This window comes from Pteropus alecto, unplaced genomic scaffold, assembly GCF_000325575.1.
Source record: "Pteropus alecto unplaced genomic scaffold, ASM32557v1 scaffold88, whole genome shotgun sequence".
In the NCBI taxonomy this organism is placed as follows: domain Eukaryota; kingdom Metazoa; phylum Chordata; class Mammalia; order Chiroptera; family Pteropodidae; genus Pteropus; species Pteropus alecto.
In genome coordinates this window covers 16,835,546-16,850,389 of record NW_006494611.1, presented here as the reverse complement: position 1 = coordinate 16,850,389, position 14,844 = coordinate 16,835,546, and the positions used below count along the sequence as shown (strand labels likewise).

Genomic DNA, 14,844 nt, shown 5'->3' with positions numbered 1-14,844 from the left:
CCTAACACTGAAGTCATCATAAGGTCCAGGTATCCTCTATCTCCTGGCCACATTGACCCTGTAGGGAATTTGCATATCAAAACTACTCACAAACATCCCTCAACTGCCAAAACTGAGCATGTGCTGGTAATCAAAACAGAAACAGCCCTCTCTCTCTTAATTTTCATTTTCGCCAAAATAGAGCCCTGCCAATTTTATTGGGCTTCCAGGGTATGCAGAACGCTTATATGAGAAGATCTAGAGCTGTGTGGACCAAATCTCAGAGACGCCTCCCCTCCTGAACCCAGTGCCTGCTGTCTTGTGGCACCATGAAGTAAAGACTTTCTCTGCTTTGTTGATTTTGTTTCTGTGCCTTCTGAAATTTCAAAACTCTCCTTAAGGGCCAGTTCTTATACAGGCTTCCACCCAAGAAAACTGACTTGCTTATGCCTCCAGCTCTAACAGGCACCCATAGCCTGGTAACTGGGGAGAGTTTAATAAGAGGGCTGTTTAGGATAGTGTAGGCAGAGTTAAGAAAAATCAGGAGAATATGGTGCTAGACCCAAGACCTCCTAACAGTGGTAACATGGTATCCCCAGGCCTGCAGGGGTAAGAGGAGAGAGCAGTTACCAGATGTGGTGAGACCCTCAGCTGTAACAATAGGGTGAGAGCTTCTTAAGAAGCCTTTGGTGAAAAACTCAATCGCTGACAACCCAAAGCCTGGCTCAGTAGGAGCTAAGAAATTAAAACCATGACCTTCACCTCCTTCTGCGCTCTAACTTCTGGCTCCCAGTGGACCAAACCCAAAAGGAAGTCAAAATTCAAAGAGGTCCGATTAACAAAATCCATATGGTCAATTTCTATGAGTGTACAGCATGGGGAAGATTTCAGGAAAATAAATCCAGAGGGGCAAGATAGAATACATGCACAGAAGCACACTTCCTAACTGTCCTATTATAGAGCATGCTCAGTCAGAGCAGCAGTGTTCTGAGCAGAATCAATGAGAAAGTGACCTTAAGTCAAAGACGTAGTCATTTGTATAGCACTCTGTAATGCAGCGACAATTTCCTAGGGGACACTGACAGATTGTTCATCAGAGAACAGAAGCCTGGGCCTGGAGGGAGACAGGCGCATGGGGCCCAGCCAGCGTCTAGATCCTTTCGGGCAACATTGATTAAATCCAGGTGGGAAGGAGAAGCTATCTTTAAAGATGGCTATTTTTCTGTTCTTATTGATGCGAAGTCTTGCGATTACCATGAAACTCGCTTTTCACTAAATCCACTATTCTCAAAGTGTGGTTCCGTGACCAGAAGCATCTGCATCACCTGGGAACTTGTCAGAAATGCTGATTCTCAGGCCCCATCCCAGACTCGCTGACTCGAGGGTGGGGCGTGGGGACATCAATCTGTTAGTTACAAGTCTTCTAGGTGACCTAGAAGCAAATTTGCATGCTCACATTTGAGAAGCCACTCAGCCACTCTACTAGATATTAGGAAATAAGAAATCTCGTCAGGGTTGTGCTATGTTTGTTCCAAAGAGTGTATGCTCCTTTCCTTCCTGGGTTGGTTAGACCTGGCAAAGTACGAAGCATATTCTATGTTGCAAAGTGCCCTCACCTACTAGAGTCATCCCATCTGCTGTGGCAGTCTGTGGGAGAGGAAGAGCTTACAGTAAAAGGGACCCCTCCTTCAGGGTTCCTTTTTCAATACACATCTATACCCGTCCCATGAAGAGACTGCAAATGAAGGATTGCAGTGGAGTTTACCAGAAGAGTTGCCAAGTATCTTTAATATTACAAGACTGCTGGTCATAAAATGATGTGAGCGATGTCTGCATCTGTCAGGCTGATAGAAAGCAAACCCTCCCTCTCACCCTAGGAGCGAGGCTCCCCATGAGATTTCTCAGTGGCCTATAGTTATGCTTGTAGAACTTCCTGACCTAAGGCAGCCTAAGGGGGGCTCTGGACAATCCTAGACCGAATAAAACTCATATTACAATACCCCTGGGCCCTGTGGCACAGGGACAGAGAGGCAGATTGAGCTACTCCTTTTACTCACCCTCATTGATCAAAATAGCTTAAGGGAAACAGAACCAGAAAAATGCCTGACAGCTAATGTGTATCTGTCACATACATGGGGGGTTAGGTCACCACCCACGTGCACATACTTGTAATTTTATAATATTTATAGTACTACTAACAGTACACTCTGTGCCCACAAGATGACAGGAAGATTTTAGGTTCTCAGCATTCCTATTTTAGAGAGCAAGGATACCTCTGTGATGGCATTCTACTCACCAGTCTTCCCAGGGCCTAAGCCAAGAACATATCACATGTTGATGAACAACTGCCGATAAGAAAGAACAATAATTTTCTTCTGGCAGGTTGGCAGGGCAGCCTCATTAGGTTGTTCAAGCTTTGCAGTTGAAGTTCTGCAGTCTCAGTGAAAGCTGAAATCTTGTATAATTTTTACCCATCGATGCATGGCACCCTAGCCTGATTAGATCACCCAGAAGAAGGAGGGCTTCTTTCAACTTCTCACAAATGCTCTGGCTGGGCAGAGGTGCAGATATTGAGGTACATGTTTAAGTTATAGGGATATAATGTACATCATAGGGAATAGAGTCACTAACACTGTAATAACTATGTGAAAAATGGTTACTAAACTTGTGGCAACCATTTTGTAAGCTATAAAAATGTTGAATCACTATGTCATACACTTGAAACCAATATACTGTATGTCCATAATAATTTAAAATAAATTAATTTAAAAAAAGAAAACCTGAAATAGCTTATCCCCAAATATTCTAGCAGCTTCCTCAAGCCATGTTACCCTGTGTGAGTGATCTTCTTGTGGCAATGTCTGTCTTCGGCATGCCATGGACTGCAGCGGGCAGAAATGGAGCATTTGTGTTAAAGACTCTTTCTAATTCTATTTCCTGTGAGTGTGGTGACTATTTTCAGTTAGCATTCTTAGAAACAAAATCGATTTTACTCTCTCCTGATCTTGCCCCTTCCAACACAACACAACACACACACGCAAGCTTCGTTGGATAATATTTCTTGGCTACAGTTAAGTGCCTATACCTGTTTTCAGTGAACATTCTTAGAAACAAAATCGATTTTACTCTCTCCTGATCTCGCCCCTTCCAATACAACACACACAAGCTTCGTTGGATAATATTTCTTGGCCACAGTTAAGTGGTGAAAAAGTCGCTGAATCTCCTCACTTAAGTGGTCGACCATGTAGTCATGCCTTGAAGCAAGAACAGATTCGGGTTAGGACACCACCTCTGAGTCCTGGGGAAGATGACTTGGGAGTGTGGGGAGTTTTTGAGGTGAAGACTTAGGGGGAAACAGAAAGGCTATATTGAGCTGCCGGCTGTATTTACAAAGGCAGTAGTAAGCCTGAGAATCCTCTGCTCATCTGGATTTGTGAATTTTCTCTATCTCTTTGTTTGAAAGGGAATGATTTATTGTCTCTTTTCTGTGATTAGATTATGGTTAGATATTGTGAGTCAGAACAGTAAGATTAACGTAAAAATTATACCATTGGGATAAAAAAAATTCATAAGGATCCCCACTGGGATCTTTCCTTGGGCATAACAGGTAGAAGAAATGTCAAATACAGAACATAAGATAATTAGTTGAAGACGCAGAGGCAGATATACCTAAATAAGATGTGGATGGCTTTTTTAAGTATTAGAGACATTTCTTTTTTTTTCTCTTATGTAACTTGGAGGGAGACTAGGACTTCAGTTCTACTTGATAAGAGGATGAAATACTGAAAAGAAAACTTCTGGTCCCACTGACCCATTATTATTCTCTCTTTTCCATGGGTAGCTAAGAGATTACTATAATTGTTGAGATTTTGAGTACCTGCACCCACTAGGCTACAGGGTTACCTCATATCGGCGTCACTGAATTACAAAAACTGAACCTATTACCTCCTTGCATATGTACATCTGACCTCATGCAATGTTCATTCATCCGCCTACTTTTGTTTCTGTGCAAAAAATCTGTCATTGTGAGGTGGTTTCACCCATTTTTCAATCTCTCTGGAATTGGTTGAGTAAGTTCATACAGGCATAGAAGGCAGGATGGTACCAGATTCTCCATTCCATCTTAAGCATTCATGAAACCCATCATGATAGATGGTAGATAAATTCTGTGAGAATTTCAACGAAGAGATAAAAAACATAAAAATAGAAATGGAAATTATAAAAAGGAACCAGTCTGAAATGAAGAACACATTATCTGAGATGAAAAGTATATTAAATGGAATTAACAAAGTGGATAAAGAAGAGAATCAAATGCCTTATTTAGAGGATGAGAAAGCCCAGCACATGCAATCAGAACAGCAAGAGATTATGATGCCAAGACATTAAAAATAATTTAAAGAGACTATAGGGCAATATTAAGGGTCCAGATATCTGTCTGATCAACGTACCTGAATAAAATCAAGATGTTGAACAGCTGTTTGAAGAAATAATGACGGAAAACTTTCCTAACCTGGTGAAGGAAATGGACATACAAACCCAGGAAGCTCAGAGAATTCCAAAAATTAGAGATCCAAAGAGGCTCACACCAAGACAGATCGTAATTAAAATGCCAAAGGTTAAATACAAAGAAAGAATATTAAAAGAGAAAAGAGAAAAACAGTTACTTATAAGGGAACACCCATAAGACTGGTAGCTGATTTCTCAAAAAGAAACTATGCAGGACAGAAGTGCTTGGCAAAAAATATTCAACAGGATGAATATCCAGGCTCTACTAAGAGGCTCACACCAAGACAGATCGTAATTAAAATGCCAAAGGTTAAATACAAAGAAAGAATATTAAAAGAGAAAAGAGAAAAACAGTTACTTATAAGGGAACACCCATAAGACTGGTAGCTGATTTCTCAAAAAGAAACTATGCAGGGCAGAAGTGCTTGGCAAAAAATATTCAACGGGATGAATATCCAGGCTCTACGATCAAGAATAATTTATCCAGCAAAGCTATCATTTAGAGTTGAAGGACAGATAAAGAGCTTCCCAGACAAAAATTAGCTAAAGGAATTTATCACCACCAAGCCAGTTACAGGAAATTTTGGAGGGACTTCTTTAAGAAGAAAAAACATGTACCAAAAACAGGAATAAAGAATGGTAACAACTTCATTCCTATCAATAAGTACCTTAAATGGAAAAGAATTAAGTGCTCCAACCAAAAGATAGAGTGGTTGAAAGAATAAGAAAACAAGACCCCTACATAAGGAAGGAGATGAAAAGGAAGGAGATGAAAAACGATATTGCCTTGATGGACCTAGAAGGTATTTAATTCAGACAGAGAAAGATAAACACTATATGATTTCACTTATTTGTGGAATCCAAGGCATAAAAAGAACTAATCAAAAACGGACTCACCAATATAGTGGATAATTTACAATTTAGTGATGAACAGAGGGGAGGGGGGCTGGGAGAATGGGGTGAAGGGTTAAAGAAGTACAAATTAGTAGCTGATGGATGGTCATGAGGATGGGGAGCACAGCATAGGGAAAGCAGTTAGCATTAATACGTTGGCTAAGTGGAAGGTCAGGGGAGGGAGGGAGCAATTGGGGGGATTGTTTTATGAACTATATAGATGTCTAACCAATGTACTGTATACTCGAAACCAATTAAAATAAATAAATTTAAAAAACCCTTTCACTGTGAATTTTCTTGGGTTTTTTTTTTCTTCTTCTGCAGTTTCCTTTCTCTTGCCTCATCCTCTGCTACATGTTCCTCTCCAGTTCCAACAACTTCTCATTAGTCGATTGCTCAGGAACCATCTCTAGGAGCACCTCAACGTCCTCCTTATTCACGTCCAGGTTAAAGTTGTTTGCCATCTCAGCCACAGCCTTGTTGATTTTCTGCAAGTTCCTCATCCTTAGCAAATCCTTTGAAGTCATGGACAAACGTCTTAAGTATCTTCTTCTAGATGCCATTCATATACTCCTTGGTGATATTATCCTAAGCCCGAGCAAAGCTCTTGATGTATCCACACATGTAATTCTCTCAGAATTGTGTCAGTGTCTTCTTCAGTTGCAGCAATAGCCTGAGCAGTAGGAGGCCTTAAAAGCTGCTATAACTCCTTGATTCATTGACTCAAAGAGGTGGTGTTTGGAGAGAAACACCACTTTGATATTGGGATGAAGATCACCCATAAAAGGAAGATGTCTGGGATCATTATCAAAAATAAGCGAAATCTTGAAAGGTATGTTATTCTCCAAACAGCACTTCTCCATTTCACTGGCAAAGCACTTCAAGAGGCTATCTTAGAAAAGGAGCCGGGTCATCCTTGACTTCTTATTGCTCCTGTGTGCTAACTGATGTGTTAGAAGGCCTCACTGTGTCAGATTACAAAGTGTTTCCATAGGCGATATTGCTCCCAAGCAAGACTGTTATCCTATCTTTAAAAACCTTGAAAGCTGGCATTGACTGAGCGTTTTCTTGACACCCCCAACTTCTCTACATCTGTATTCAACTTTTGCTCTCCTTCCTGAAATCCACCTCTTATCTCTAGCAGACTGTGCTGTGAGGACTAATTAAAAAAAAAAAAAAATTAGGCATATACATGAGAGTATTATTTGTAACCATGATTTTCAACTGAGGTGGGTGGAGAGTAAGAGGGAAGAGGAGGATTTTGACCCTCGGGGCAAAAAGAAGTTGCATTTGGTGCATCTGAAGACAGTTTTGGTTGTCACGATTACAGAGTGCTGCTGACATCTAGTGGGTATATGCAAGGATGCTGAGTATACGTCTTATAATGCACAGGACAATTCCCACAACAAAGAATTATCCAGCCTACATGTCAATGGTGCCAAGGTTGAGAAACTCTTACATCCATCTGTTGGATGAGTCATTAAGTTATTACTTAACTTGCAGTATCCCAAGCAGGTTTTAGATCAGTTGCCATGTTTCACTTTCTATTTCCCTTTTTCTCTAGTTGCTGTGTGTTTACATGTTGGTAAAAAAAGAAATTCAAATTCAAAAGACAATATACGCTACTAATTTGCCCATGAATGCACCCAATACAACAGTCTGCGGAAAAAAAAAAGACTGATATTCGAATTCCATCTAGTAATTTCAGCACATTCAACACTCAACAGTCAGGTCTTTGTTTTTCTCAATCCTAAAAATGTCTACTTCTTTAAAATTTTTATAGATGGCTTTTGTCTGCCTGAATGTGAATTTCTAAACAGTATATGTAAATAACCAGTAGGGTTTTGTTTGTTTGTTTGTTGCTTTGATTTTTACAATTGATTGCTTGTTATCCATTAAACCTTAATAAGAGACTATCTCTTGGCCCAGATACAGCTGAAAGAAAAGAAGGGAAAGAAGTATGAACAAGGAAGGAAAAACATGATCAAGTCTCTGGAAATTTTTTCAAACACTGGAGCTCTGTTAAATTTTTCTATATCCTTGGTAAGGAGGAAATTCTGGGTTTATTTTCCTACCCAAAATAAATCATTCAGTACCTTTTCTAAAATGTGGCTTCCCACTTAAGATAAACATTGTGACTATGTCTATAATATACAAACATTGTATTGTGACTACAATAGCCTACAGGCCCACCACCTCCACGTTACCTCTCTGACCTCAGGTCTTATAACTTCCCCTGCTTTCCTCACTCCAACTACACCATCTGCACAGGTCAGCTATGCTTCTACCTCCAGGCCTTTGATTTCGCTGTTTCCCCTGCCTAATGCTCTTTCCTAGCCCCATATTCACAGTGCTCATTCCTTTACCTTGTTCACATCTTTGCTGAATTGCCACTTTCTCAGTGAAACCTTCCCTCACCCACATATTTATAATAGCAAAATAGCCTGACTCCAACGCCTAGATTTATTGGATTTATCCAGTAGAAAACAACTAGAGCAGGAATATTGTTTTTTCCTTGTAAACAAGGTGTAATTAAAGTCATAACGATAGGCATGCTGAAATGTTTTATCAATTAGTTATACCGATTGCCTTCTTATGCAACAAAAATATAAATTGAAGGACAAATAGAAAAATTGTGGATGAATAGATGTGTAATAAAGCAAATAAGAAAAATGTTACTGTAGAATCTAGGTGGTGAGTATATTAGTGTTCATTGTAAAATTCTCTCAATTTTTCTCTGTTTGACCATGTTCATAATAAAATGTTAGGATGTAAAGGTCAAAAACAATATCTAAAAATTAAATCAAACCGAGGCAAATAAACTGAAATATATATGGGATAGAGTATAAAACCACATAGATATGAAGTATTCCCAGTGATTTTTAATACACTATAAATCGACTATATCTCTAGAAAGATATATCTTATGGACAAAAAGAACAGCAAATAGAAAAAATCTTAAACTATTCAGCAATCATTTTGAGGCTCTTCTGTTGATTTTGTTATTCTGAGACAGTGTGTTGTGGAATAGATCATATGAATGTTGGTATGGCTTAGAAAAGAGATATTCAGTTTGGGAGAAAAGATACACAGATGTGAGATCAACTAGGGTAAGTAAAAATCTTATAAACTTAAATATATAAAATTAACTCATGATATATTTTATCTTTAAATATATACACTATATCAATGTCATTTTCCTTGTTTTGATATTGTACAATAGTTATATAAGATGTTGCTCTTAGGTAGCTGAAAGACTCTTCCTGCAACTTCCTACGAGTCTATAACTACTTCAAAATAACCCTGAAATGTAGAAGAGGAAATGATGAAAATTCAGTTAGTACTTGAATATGTTACAGTAAGCCGCACTGTGGGTCAAGGTGGGCTGAGTGGATCCTTGAAAACTCAGGAGGAGATTTGAAAATCATCAGACCATTCATAACAAAGGACTTCTGGTGTCTCTGATTTCTGTGATTGGAAGTATTTAGGAATAATCTCAAAAGCTAAGCGTATACTTTTTACACAGTGGTGAAAACTATTCTTTTTCCGTCCCATTTCTTTGGATCAGGAAGAGACTGAGGAGTTAATTGCCTACTGTGCAGGTGGGGAAATAAGGCAGAGTAATGAAGATACTGAATCTGAGCCTTACTCAAAAGGAAGTATGTTGAGACCGAGTCCCATATCATTCATTCAGAGAATTTCAGTTACACGATAGACATTAGGGATCATCAAGGCTCTGTTTCTAGCCCACGTGTTTATCAAAATCACCTGAAGATTTCTTTTTACTATTGAGGTTGGGGGCCCATTCCTAGAGATGATTTCAACTGGTCTGGGATGGGACCTAGTTAGCACTATTCTTAAAACCTCCCTAGATGATTCTAGTATGCAGTAGGGGTTGAGATCTGATAACCTATTCTGAATCACTTGTTTATCAGCTGAAGAAAGTGAGGCTCACAGAGGTGAAATGGCTTATTATGCTGGTCAGTCACTCAGGGAGCTGGTCTTAGACTCCTGGGAATGGACTCATAGCTCAGTGCTGAAATTATTTTTTCTAAAAGTTTCATTGTCACCAGTAAGCGCGCGCGCGCGCGCACACACACACACACACACACACACGCACACACACACACATATTTTGCTGCCTTTTTCTCTCTCCTTAATTATGCTCTGTGTCGCTCATGGGCCTGTTTACCCGCAAAGAAGCACTGGTCAAAATTCTGAATCCCTACTCAGCCAAAGTCAGAGCCCTGTAGAACTGAGACCACTGCCCAATTCACAGCAATAATAAGACAAACATTTGTCTGCCTCTCTCTGCATTCTATCTAATGCGCTGGAAAATTACATTTCCAATTTTTTCCCCCCAAGAATTCCAAAGACACCTTGTTCCCAAAAAAGAGAGGTTTTCTAGTTCATTTATTTAAGCACTTGCTTATAGCCTGAACATTTATCAGACTACATGTATAAACCTGGCTTATTTATTCAGAAACTCTTACTTGTGCAGAACTTCCTGACTAGTTCAGGATGTTGTAAACAGGAGATTAAAAGAGTTGCTGAATTGTGAAATTTAAGTCTTTGCTGATCTGTCTTGTAGAACAAGGACATTACCTGAATGACTGACCACACCTTGTTCCTGTTGAAACCGCATAAGGATGCCTAAAAAAAAACAAAGACTGACCCTTCTTCATTAAAATACTAAATTCTCCTCCCCAGGCAGAGTTTATCCATTTCTACCCGGGGGATGTATGATAAAGCATGATTCCCTACTGTGCCTGTGCTAGAATGACCTAGCCCCTACATATAATAACCTGTCCCTTTTTGATGAATATGCATAATTAGTCCCAGTAATGGTGACTCCCTTTGTCTATTTGCGGGAACATCACTTTGGGAGATAACCCCAGTACTCTCTTTATTTGCTGCAAGTAATAAACTTTCTTTGCTCATATACTGTCTTGGTTGAGATTCACTGGGTTACGCTCACCAAGAGATGAACCCCTTGCATTTAGTAACAATGTCTCGGTGGAAGCTTATGGAATTGATGAGGGCTGAGATGGGAGATGATCTGGGCAGGAGGGATTGAGTGGAAAATCTTTAGATCTAGCAGTGTGTCTGATTAAGTGTTTGTAACACGAAAATATTCTTGCAACTGCTCCTCTTCTGTTTATTTTAAAAGACAAAGTATAGGTGGCTTTTTAAAAAGAAAACATTACTTTAACTCGATGACTTATAATGATAATATTAATAACAATGGTGATGATAAATAATAATAATAACCACAACCTCTGATTTAGATGCTCCTATGTGCCAGATAGTTGCTAATTATTTAAACTCAAGTTCCATGAAGTATAGCTAAGATTGAGTTAGAATTTGACTCAGGATGTGGGTATCCATGCTGGAGAAATAGAAAGCTCTCTATGCCAATCCACGGCACCTTGCTTTGACCTTCTGCCCAAGGAATCAGATATTAAGAGACTCTCTTGGTATTTGGTTTATTTCCTTCTTTCCTGAACCAGGTGGGTCATTTATTTCTTTCAAGCCTAAACCCAAAGTAACAACCAGTATCCTGGTCACTTAATTAGGAATAATTTTATTTTATATCATATATTTAGATTATAGTAGATTCCTTCCATGTATAGGAGACTAACTGAAAATGAGGCTACCTCCCTGAATTCTTCCTTTTCTGCACAGTCATCTGGAATCCAGTCACCAACCTCCATGACAGACAACGCTGGACTGAGGTTCCCCTTCAGGGTAGGAGGCAGATCTGGTTCCCAACCCTGGCCAGTTGCTATGTTTCTACAGCACTAGGAACACCCATCATAGGTCCAGTGATTGGTAATCTGGTTTCATACAATTCAGAACTCACCTGGAAACCTCCTAAGACATAGCACATAGTCTTTGCCCTGTGACTCTTGATGATGAAACTGTGGACAAAAGATACCATCAGAACTTTCCATCTTTTATCTCAAATTCTCTATTTCTGTCAGCTCAACTACTTGATATTCTTCTCTGTGACTAAGCTTCCTTTGTTTGCATTATTTTCAGGCCACATGGAAAAACATGGCTGACAATGGTATCCAAATATTTATGTTACAGGTCCAACACTTCCCAGAATCAGCTTTCCAATGAAGCAAGTCTAATTGTTTACTCTCAATAAGCACGTCCCTGTGATTAAATTAACTATGATTGGGATAAATTTGGTTTGCAAAAGCTGCTGGGGAATTACCACTTTACTACAGGTATCAGGAGAGTGGGGCAATTTCCAATGAAAAATAGGAAGTAACAGGAGCTCGGTAGACACCGGTAATAGGAGACTAACCTCTGTCCAAGACTGGCCCCTCAGCACTTGTTTTTCTCCACCTCTCCCCACAAACACCATGAGTACAAAAGATGACACAGGCCAGGTTGGGATTGGCCAAGCCTGGGTGCCGTGGACACAGAGAAGACTGGACAGTGCTCTTACATAGGTATGACAATCATGTCTGGTGAATAAGACCACTTTAGATAACTATAATAGAGTATTAAAAATAAGAATATATTGTTATTTAGGCCTAACATATTTTGTTTGAAGTCTCAAGAGGGTAGCACATATATTTTCTCTGCTCCTATGTGTAGAAATTCTAGGCCTCTTATTGTCATCGACCATTCTCCAGAAGGGTCTAGAAAGGCACAGAAGAATTAGTAAGATACGTGCTCTCAGAAAGTAGGAACAAAGTTGGATTAAGATTCCAGTTTAGAGATTTGCAGGCTTTTATACCACAAAACAAGCAATTTCGGTTTCCAGATAAGCAAACAGAAGCACAGATCTAGGGCATGACCTTGGCAAGTGCACACAGACAACTTTCACAGGTGTCCTTGGCTCCAGGTTCAGTGGACTCTACATAACTGACATTTAGCTAGCTTTCAGGTTTGTACAAAGTAGACTCTGAGAGAGGAATCAGCCCATCACTAAAACTGCTTTTCACAAGCTTCTCCTTGATCAGTTTTCAAAACAAAACAAAGAAAGGAATCACTTGTTTAAGTTTCGTTTTCCTCCAGCAGGAAGCCTGAAAACTTCAGTTTCACTTTCTGCTTTTAGTGTTCATCTGGGTTTCCAATTTGTTCTTGCATACCCACAGGTTACCTTATAAGGTGCTGTTTATCTCCCTTATATAGCCTTGTTCTGGTGCTTAGAATTACCTGAAAATCCACAAGACAGGCTAGCCAGATCTCAGAGGAGTCCATCCAGCACACCAAAATACTGCAGATCTGCTGCCTAATTCATTGCAACCATGAGGTAAGGATTTCTCCACTTCTTTGCCTTTATGTCTAAAGTTTTTGAAAAGTTTTAATCAACAATATCTCAATAGACTTAGTTTCAGTGATATCAAGTTTCCTTGCTCTTCTATTTGAGCATTTGCTTATGAACTGGGTGTGTGTGCATATGTGTATGCATGTATGTGTGTGTGCATGTTTTTGTTAATTCAGGCATTTTAATTTTTGTAAGCATCACCTTAAGGAAGCTTTCCTCGTGTTAAAACCCAAAGAAGAGGAGGAAAATGGGAATAAAATTTTGCAGGAAGGGAGATGATCCAATCTCTGAATGTATTTTCTACCAAACTCACTGACATAGAGAGGGAATGGATAGTTTGTCTGGAGAGAGACATTGCTTTTAGCAGCCTTCTCAGCATGGAGGAAAAGTAGGGACCACTCAGTTGTGTGAGCCAGTTGTGAGGTGTCTTAGCTATCTTAAGAGAAGTATTGTGGGGATGCCGTGGGATCTATGCTCACTGCCTAGAAAACAAGGACTTCCTCTGTAAGCTTCTGGTCTCACTATCTGCACTGCTGGGCTTCTATGTCAAGCCTTCCCAGTCCAACTGGATTTAAAATGAGCAGATTACTGCTCCCCTGGGGAAGCCAGGTGGTCTGCAGATACTTGATATCCTCCTGCCCACAGGGCTTGGGACCTAATGTGGGAATTTCTATATTATTGAAACTCATTCTAGATTCAAAAAACCCCTGATATCAGCGGGTTTAAAAAAATTATATATACATTAATCACTCTTGATGTGAAGATTTTTCCTCGGTACTCCAGTGGACAAAATTTTATTTTTTAAAATTTTTAAATTTTTTATTTTTTAGGTGAGGCAACCCTTGTTTGGCCTCACAGATTGCAAGGAACTTGTCAGCTTACAATCCCTTATTTTTTTATTTTTTATTTATTTTTTACGTCTACAGCACCCGGTCTTCCTAGGTGGTCTCCCATCCAAGCACTAACCAGGCCCGACCTTGCTTAGCTTTCAAGATCAGACAGGATTGGGCTTGTTCAGAGTAGCATGGATGTGGATGACAAAATTTTGAAGGGGCAAAAGTTTCAGAAAATGCACGATATGGGCCCTTGATCAACGCTCCTCCTCCCCACTTTGGTCCATAGACAGAGTGGATTGTCACTGATAATTAAAATAATAATAATAATACTATTATTTTAAATTATTAATTAAAATAATAAATTACTATTACTATTATTATATAAAAGTAGCTATCACTTCATGAAGGCTTATTAAATGCCAGCCTGGCTTCTAAAGGTATTATGTAAATTGTTACATTTAATATTCAAAAGAAACTGTGAGGCAGGTACTCATATTATACTCATTGTGTAATAATGAATCTTAGATTTAAAGATGTTAAGATCACATAAATAATAAGTGATAGAGCTGAGAGATGAACCAGAGTCTCTATTTAATGACATCTTGTTTAACCTTTAAACCAGTGGGGGTCTGTGTGATAATTTCAGAGAGCATACTAATTAGCTTTTGTGTTTTAATGCTTTTGTGTTTATTTCAACATGTACTAGAAATAGATATATAATTTGAAGAATTTCTATTCAGGTTAGTAACATGATTTTTTATTGTGATAAAATACATGTAAGATAAAATATACCATTTTAACTACTCTTAAGTAGTTAAATTTTGTGATATTTAGACTATTTTGTGATATTTAGACTATTTGTAATGCTGTGCAACTATCACCGGTATCTACTTCATTTTCATTACTCTGAGAGGAAACCCCATACTTGGTAAGCAGTCACTCCCTATTCATCTTTTGACCCAGGTACTGACAACTGTTAATCTGCTTTCCATCTCTATGGATTTTCCTATTATGGATATTTCATATAAATGGAAAGCATACAATATGTGGTCTTTTGTACCTGACTTATTTCACCTAGCATAATGTCAATTGACATGATTATGTGGGGTTTTTTTTCCCCCTTCATTCCGTTAATGGGGTGTATTTTTTCAAATTTTTAAATTTATTTTATTTTTTGGTGACATAGATTAATAAAATCCAGTAAGTTTCAAGTATACAATTTAACGGTAAGGCATATATATAATGCATCGTGTGTTCCTCTCCCATAGTTAGATTTCTTTCTGTCACCACATATTTGACCCCTTTTACCCCATCTATCTCCCTCCTCCCCCCTCCCCACCT

The 14,844-nt window shown here is 38.9% G+C and overlaps 1 protein-coding gene and 1 pseudogene across 1 annotated transcript in view; one reads left to right on the top strand and one right to left on the bottom strand.

Moving 5' to 3' along the window:
* Positions 1 to 12,471: 12,471 nt before the first annotated feature.
* The window catches only part of LOC102878285 (interferon-induced protein with tetratricopeptide repeats 1), a 15,215-nt gene continuing 12,842 nt past the window's right edge, over positions 12,472 to 14,844 (top strand). Inside the window, exon 1 of the mRNA XM_006925964.3 lies at positions 12,472 to 12,652. Within this exon, the coding sequence (XP_006926026.1) occupies positions 12,648 to 12,652 (5 nt within the window). The 5' untranslated portion in view covers positions 12,472 to 12,647. The remainder of the gene's footprint in view (positions 12,653 to 14,844) is intronic.
* LOC112474230 lies at positions 13,585 to 13,703 on the bottom strand (annotated as a pseudogene).